The sequence below is a fragment of the Zeus faber genome (genome assembly GCF_960531495.2).
Source record: "Zeus faber genome assembly, chromosome: 15".
Lineage (NCBI taxonomy): Eukaryota > Metazoa > Chordata > Actinopteri > Zeiformes > Zeidae > Zeus > Zeus faber.
Genome location: NC_137194.1, coordinates 31,124,235 through 31,131,193, shown reverse-complemented (window position 1 = coordinate 31,131,193; position 6,959 = coordinate 31,124,235). Strand labels below are relative to the sequence as shown.

At 37.2% G+C, this 6,959-nt stretch overlaps 1 protein-coding gene across 1 annotated transcript in view; it reads left to right on the top strand.

The window, feature by feature from the left end:
* dennd2da (DENN/MADD domain containing 2Da) overlaps positions 1-3,384 on the top strand; it is a 48,366-nt gene extending 44,982 nt beyond the window's left edge. Inside the window, exons 12-14 of the mRNA XM_080016022.1 lie at positions 1,627-1,708; positions 1,843-2,088; positions 2,672-3,384. Of these exons, the coding sequence (XP_079872148.1) occupies positions 1,627-1,708; positions 1,843-2,088; positions 2,672-2,733 (390 nt within the window). The 3' untranslated portion in view covers positions 2,734-3,384. The remainder of the gene's footprint in view (positions 1-1,626; positions 1,709-1,842; positions 2,089-2,671) is intronic.
* The last annotated feature ends 3,575 nt before the right edge of the window (positions 3,385-6,959 follow it).

The following is a 6,959-nucleotide window of genomic DNA, read 5'->3' as shown; positions in this document are numbered from 1 at the left end:
CCACTCTGCTTCCACGGATAAAAAGTCCCAAAGTTGTAAGTTTAGGGAATTTTTTATATCCATGAGTGCATCGCGGTCGTATGAGGTAACTGGCGATGAGTTTTTGGCGTACATTATGATAAAAAATGGAAATAAATACTAAAAAGTGCAAGAGCCAACCGGAGCGCCGGCGCCGGCGACCGCTACGGGCGGCACCACTATCGCGTGGAATTAAAGAGCAATATAAATAAGGAATTACTCTTTTAAGTCTTGTTTATATTATAACTAAAAATCTAAAACCAGAATGATTTAATTATATAAAAATAAAAAGATATATTTAGAAAAAATAAAATTGGAAGGGGTCTTTGGAAGTTAAATAATTAAATTATGTATGGGAAACACTGAGTAGTGATGGGACTTGAACTAGACTACATTAAACCAACCTTAATTCAGCTACATCCTGCAGTTGGCGTGGTTGTTTAACTATTTCCAAACCTCACGTATTTTACCAGGCATGTCATTCAGGGCGTCAAACTTGAACGAATGGACAACCTCCAGATCACCAAGAATCCATGCTGTAGTTGCTATAGTGCTATACAAACTATTTCAACGTTTCAAAAAGTATTACTATGAGCCAGAGTTCATCCTTTTGCGCCATTAATGATTCCTTCAGACGATGGTCAGTACAACAAATTGACCTCAATCCATGATATGCCGATATCGTTCGCGTCGACACTCCAAACAAGTCAGCAATTTGAGCAGCTGGTAAACCCTGCAGAATATAGGACTTCATTACGCCCAGAGGAATTTCCAGTAGACATCGTCCAGATCCGTCTCTGAGTCACATGGCTACTTTTTGCAGATTGTGCCATATATCCTCGTCAATATCCATATTTGTCAGTGCAGATATTTGGCTAAGGCTCTCCATTAGAGATGCCACCCCATCAAAATAAATTCAGATTCACCCTTTACCTCCTCCCACTGAGCAAGAGTTAAAATAACTTGCCTGCTGCGTTCAAGACAGCTGGGAACTGGGAAACTTCTTAAATACCTATCATTCATAATGTACTTAGCATGCCATTCACTATAAACACTGCATTAGTGATTTACGTTTAAGTGAAGTCACAGAACAACATATTGAGGAACTCAGTCCCACGTTTCCGTCTAGGAATTATGAGATGGAGGGCCATTCATTTTCCTCAGAGGAAGTTTCCAGTTCTCAGTTGTCGTGAACGCAGCACATCGACATCACCAGTCATCATTTGCTTGGGCTGAAGTGGGCTGACCAAAACAGGGTGATTGACAGTTTGTTTTCATCAGCAAAATCAGAAATAAATAGAGAAATATATACAGGAATAAAATAATAAATGAATGTAAAATATATAAAATACTTAATCAATAAATTTTAAAAATATATATACATTTATTAAGATGTATATCTGTAAATATGAGGATTAATATAAAAATGAATACATTTGTTTTTTTATTCCTTTTTATATCTACTTTTATTTCTTTATTTATCATTGTGGCACTCTGAGTATTCCATATATATATATATATATATATATATATATATATATATATATATATATATATATATGTCACCAACTTGAGGAATTCTGTTAGTAAACTAGCCCTGCGTTTCAGATTGGTGATGAGAGGTCAATTTTGCCCCATAAACTGAATGATGAAATACTCCAGGCACTACAAAAAAGAAAAGAAAATGCATGTGAGTCACCTGCGCTGCAAAAAAACTGACATAAGTTTGTAACAGTTTCCCCCAATTGAAATGAATCGATTTGATTTTGTTTGTTTGAATCTATAGAAACCATCCTGCTTATCGCTCTGTTTTGTTTCTCTCAGCCGTGGAGCAATTGAACAGCCTAGTGTCCGAAGCATTCCTGACCTTCTTCGTCAAAACGGTCGGCCATTACGCATCATTTGTGACCCGCGGCAATGCAGGAGAGTGCGGAGAATTCCAGAAGAGGCCCTTTTACAAGTTTATCAGGTCGAAGGCCGTGCGCCACTTCGTCAAGAAGTTCATCCAGACTCAGATGTTCGACATCTTCATACAGGAGGTGGAGCAGCAGCGGCAGGGACCACAGCAAGGTGCTGGACCACTCCTCGAAATGTATTTCTCTCATTACTCTCAATGGCAAAACAAACACACACTGCAAAAGAAAAATTATTGTTTCTTTCTTTATACAAGGAAAAGAATATTGAAATTTTGAAAGACATGACATTGCACGGGGCAAAACATTATTCCATTACGTTATTTATTATATTCTCTAAGTACTGAAAGACTGAACTTTCAGAGTCATAAAAGAACATCAGACTTTTGATGTTCTTATTCATTTATGCATTTCACCTAAAGGATAGGTCAGCTATTTTTCAACCCAGGCTTTATTAAAATATCGGTTTATATCATTGAACTTTACTATTGAGTTCCTCCAGTAAATGTATAAGTATTGCGATTGCAATATTTACTTAAAATTCAACCAACTGCTTCAATATCTGTATGAGCTCTTACAAAACTGATGTAAATTTTCTGCATTAAATGGCATCAGAACATCGATTTACTAAAGGTCTGATGGTCATTTGCCATATTTTCACAGCAGTCACGGATGTCTTTCTCAACAATGTTCTAACGATTGACTAATGACTTATTATTCCTTTTTTTTAATCAACCAAGGGATTTTTCATAAGAAGATTCTTGAATACCAAAAGAACAAGAACAAGACAAAGAAGCACTGATGACACGCTCGAAAGCCATTTGTATAAAACTGACGAAGATGGAAAATTTACGTAATTTTAACATGTTAATGTGTGCTTTTCAATGTTTCTTTGTATACTGTATCCAGTGACGGTCTGAGGTCACTACTAAGAACACAAATTTTAGCCAATTTATTTCATTTTTTTTGAATATTTGCCTGGTTGTACATGTTTTTTCTAAATAATAAAATAATTCCACCCTTGCATTTCTAAAGTTTTCCAACGATGGCTGGGCAATACTGACAATATCAAATATCCCAATAATTTGGACCGAATACCTCAATATTGATAATTTGACGATATTTGAAGTAATTGGTCTTTTGACTGTTAGTGCTTTCATCAGCCAAAAACAATCCACATTGTTAATGTGGATTTTGTGGCCACGCAGGTAGTGCAAATTCATATTTCATACTTCAATAGAGTGAACATTTTGTATTTGGTTGAAATAAACCGATTTTTGGAGCAGAATCAGGCTTTTAGACCCCACTGTCTATTTTGGAAAATGTATATGTTTTGTATGAAAGTGTAAATGATGTTACTCTTAGAATGCTGCTGCTACTTCATGACACATAATAAAACCTAAATGACAGGAATTATGGAAGAGTGGTCTGACTTGGTACAGATGTTGGTTGTTGTTGGAAAGTTTTCTTAATAAAGCATATTTTAACTTGTTATGTGTTGGTCCAGTTGTCAAGGAGCAGACAAAGCTAACGACAGACAGTTTACAATAAATATTTCTTAAGATTACGTAGTCTCTGCTTCTGGCACATGCGGCGGTTGGGTGGGGGGGTTAACAGTAATTCCATAAGGTTATGACAAAATTGCTAGACAATTGCCTATGGCCAGTCGACGCACTGTATTTCCCTCACAGTAAATGCATTTAAAACGAAACAGAATAAGATTAGATAGCCTGGTGTAGGTTTTACAGCTCCCCCTGGTGGGAAATGTCATTATTACATCCTCAGCACTCGTGGCAAAATAATTACTTTGATTTGATCGTTGACTTGATCAACATGATAGTGCATGTTACTGAAGAATGATCGATTATTGATTAATCAGGAGCATCCCATTAGGCCTGAAAATGGGTAAATTGGGTGGGAAATTACTGTAGTAAGCTAATAGGCTAGCAGTCGGAGTTGTAAATCCATTTTCAATAACAGTGTTTATTCTGAACACAAATATGAATAAATTATCAGCGTTATTGTAAAAGTTGGGTGACATAAAGTAGTAGACTTACGTTGGGGCTTTGCTGCTTCGCTTAGATGTCCCCCACAAGCTTGAAGAATGGCCATGAAACTCGGAACTAACGTTTAAATTAGACCTAATATGAGTGAAGATTTAGCAACTGGATTTCTTATTTCTGGACTGATAAAGTGAAATTAGTGAAAGTTTACTGAGTAAATTCAACGAAACCCGGAAGCCATACTCAAACGGCATTGGCACACAGAACTTGTATTCAAACCCCATTGGCTCACAGAACTAGGGGCCTCAGACGGGAGGTCATTCTCAAATCATATTGGTTCCCAAAACTAGGGGCCTCGGAAGAGAGCTCTGCAGCTGGGAGAGGGGTCCAGCTGCAGACCTCTCTCTTAAGACCCCTTAGTTATGTGAGCCAATGGGGTTTGAGAATTACCTCCCTCCTGAGGCGCCTTCAATTTTACTTGTCCACCAGAGGGAGCCATAAAACCTTCACCAGGCTATCTAATCTTATTCTAAGTTTTGTTTCAAACGCTTTACTGTGTGACGGAAACACAGTGTGTCGACTGGTCATTGGCTGTTGTCCAGCAATTGTGCAATAGCTATTATGGAATTACTGTTAATGACTCCATTTCTCAATTATTGATATTTAATAGAATTATTCAATCAAGGTTTTTAACACCTAATGAAACAATGGGGGTGATTTATTTTGGAAAACCTATTTTTAACTTATTTAAGTTGTATAACCTCATAGAAATGCCAAATATTCCTTCCAGTTTTGTGTAAAAAAAATGATAATATTAATAAAATAACACCTCTGGGTCTGTGAGAAGCAATCCAAATCATTGTTGCAAATTGTGAAATCCACTGTATACAGCTACTGTATTTTAAAATGCTCTTTCTTTCTGTAGACATGAGAATTTGCAACTGCCACCAGTTCTGCAGGACAGACAGTAATTTCCATTGCCCTGGCTGTCATGTCACAATAATAAGGAAGGATGAGACGGCAAGCCACACTGCAGCACCTGTGTCTGTGTCAACGTCCAGCCACCATCTCATGTTCTAGTCTTAATATATTTATAACTATTTATATTTATAATTAGAATTCTAATACATAGTTTTCATAAAATTATATTTTGTGAACCATTCACTTATACATATCAATAAATTAAGGACATGAATACATGGGTATTTGTTTTTGCACACCAATAACTATATTAATAACTAATATTGATGTATCTTTATATTTGTAATATATATTACAGTAGATATAGTCTTAATATATTTAGAATTAGATTTTTAATATATACTTTTCATATAATCGTCTGACCAGCGATGGACACTTATCACCTGGTCCCCGCGCGCGTCCACGTACGCTGCCCACTGCTCCTGGCTGTGCCCCCGGAGGAAGGACAAGCCAGGATGGGTCAAAAGCAGAGGAGCCATTTCACTGGCCACCATCAAAGCATGTGCATGTGTGTGTGTGTGCAAGCATGTGTTGTAGTGTGGTGTGTTGTGTGACGAATAAAGACGAAGTTTTTTCTGTGTTTCTTAATTATATTTTGTGAACGATGACCTGGAAAAAGAAAATACATCCTCCAACCAGTATGTAAAACATAATGAATATTATTAGTGGAAAACTAATAGTGTAATTATTTGTGAACTATCTTTTCAAGAATTTTACTGTAATATGGGAGGTTATTATAGGGTTAGTGTGGTCAATTTTTACCCTCTGGAAAAAAGTGCACTATCTAGGACATCACAAGGAATGATTGAATCATTTGCTAACTGTTTTTCAGATTATCATCAAAATCTTGGGGGTCCAAGGACAAAGCCGGTACCAAACAGAGGTCACTATGGGCAGGGGGGAAGAGTTTTAATCCTAGAAAGAAAACAATATTGTTATTGCACTGCAAATATGTCAGTGTCCTCTCTCCATGTACATGTGTAAGGAATAAAGACTTGTACAGACATCTGAATCAACGCATCAATCCAGGTTACTGAGGGGATAATGTTTCCCTGACAAGGGTCACTGATAATCTTTTTCGCCCTTCTTTTTGACCTGGAAGTATAGAGGTCCTGCACCAAGAACAATAAAAATGTCTCTATTAAACGTAAGGTCACTAACTAACAAGTCATTTTTAGTTAATGAGCTTATAAGTGCTCATAACCTGGATTTCGTTCTATTAACTGAGACCTGGCTGGATAGAAATGGCTCAGTTGCACTCGTTGAGACAGCACCTCCTAATTTCAAGTTCATCCAAACCACTAGAGCTGACCAGAGAGGCGGTGGAATAGCTGCTGTCTACTCTGATATCTATACCTGCAAGGAAATCCTCCTCGGAGAATTCAGGTCTTTTGAACACCTTGTTATGTCTATAAACTGCAGTGCCCCGATTTTAATCATCGCTGTCTATCAGCCACCAAAATCTAAATGTGTCTTTCCTGATTAATTCTCTGAGCTACTGTCCAAGGTCTCCATTGATTATGATTGTGTAATTATCTCAGGTGATTTTAACATTTATGTTGACGATCAAACAGATCCAGATGCTCAACACTTCATTAGCCTACTGTATTGGAGGCATTTGACCTCACTCAGCAGGTTTCTGGACCCACCCACAATAAGGCGCATACTCTGGACTTAGTCATATCAAAAGAACTAAATATCACTGTACCCTATGTCCTGGATGTTGCTATTTCAGATCACTATTGCATTTTCTTTGACATGTCTGCGCTTCCTGTACAACAGAGGGGTACCCGAACAATTTAAAAACGTATCATTAACAATAATACCATTGAAACCTTTAAGAGAATTATAAATGGGTTACCGCTGTTCAAGGCATCATCAACTGAGGATCCTGTGAACAACTTAAACGCCAAAATACAAAATATCATTGATAAGAATGCACCTAAAACTAAAAACATAGAAAAACAAAAAGCCCCCTGGAGAAATGGAGCAGTTATTAGGCAGCTTAAGAGAGGGTGTCACCAGGTTCATCATGAAATTTACA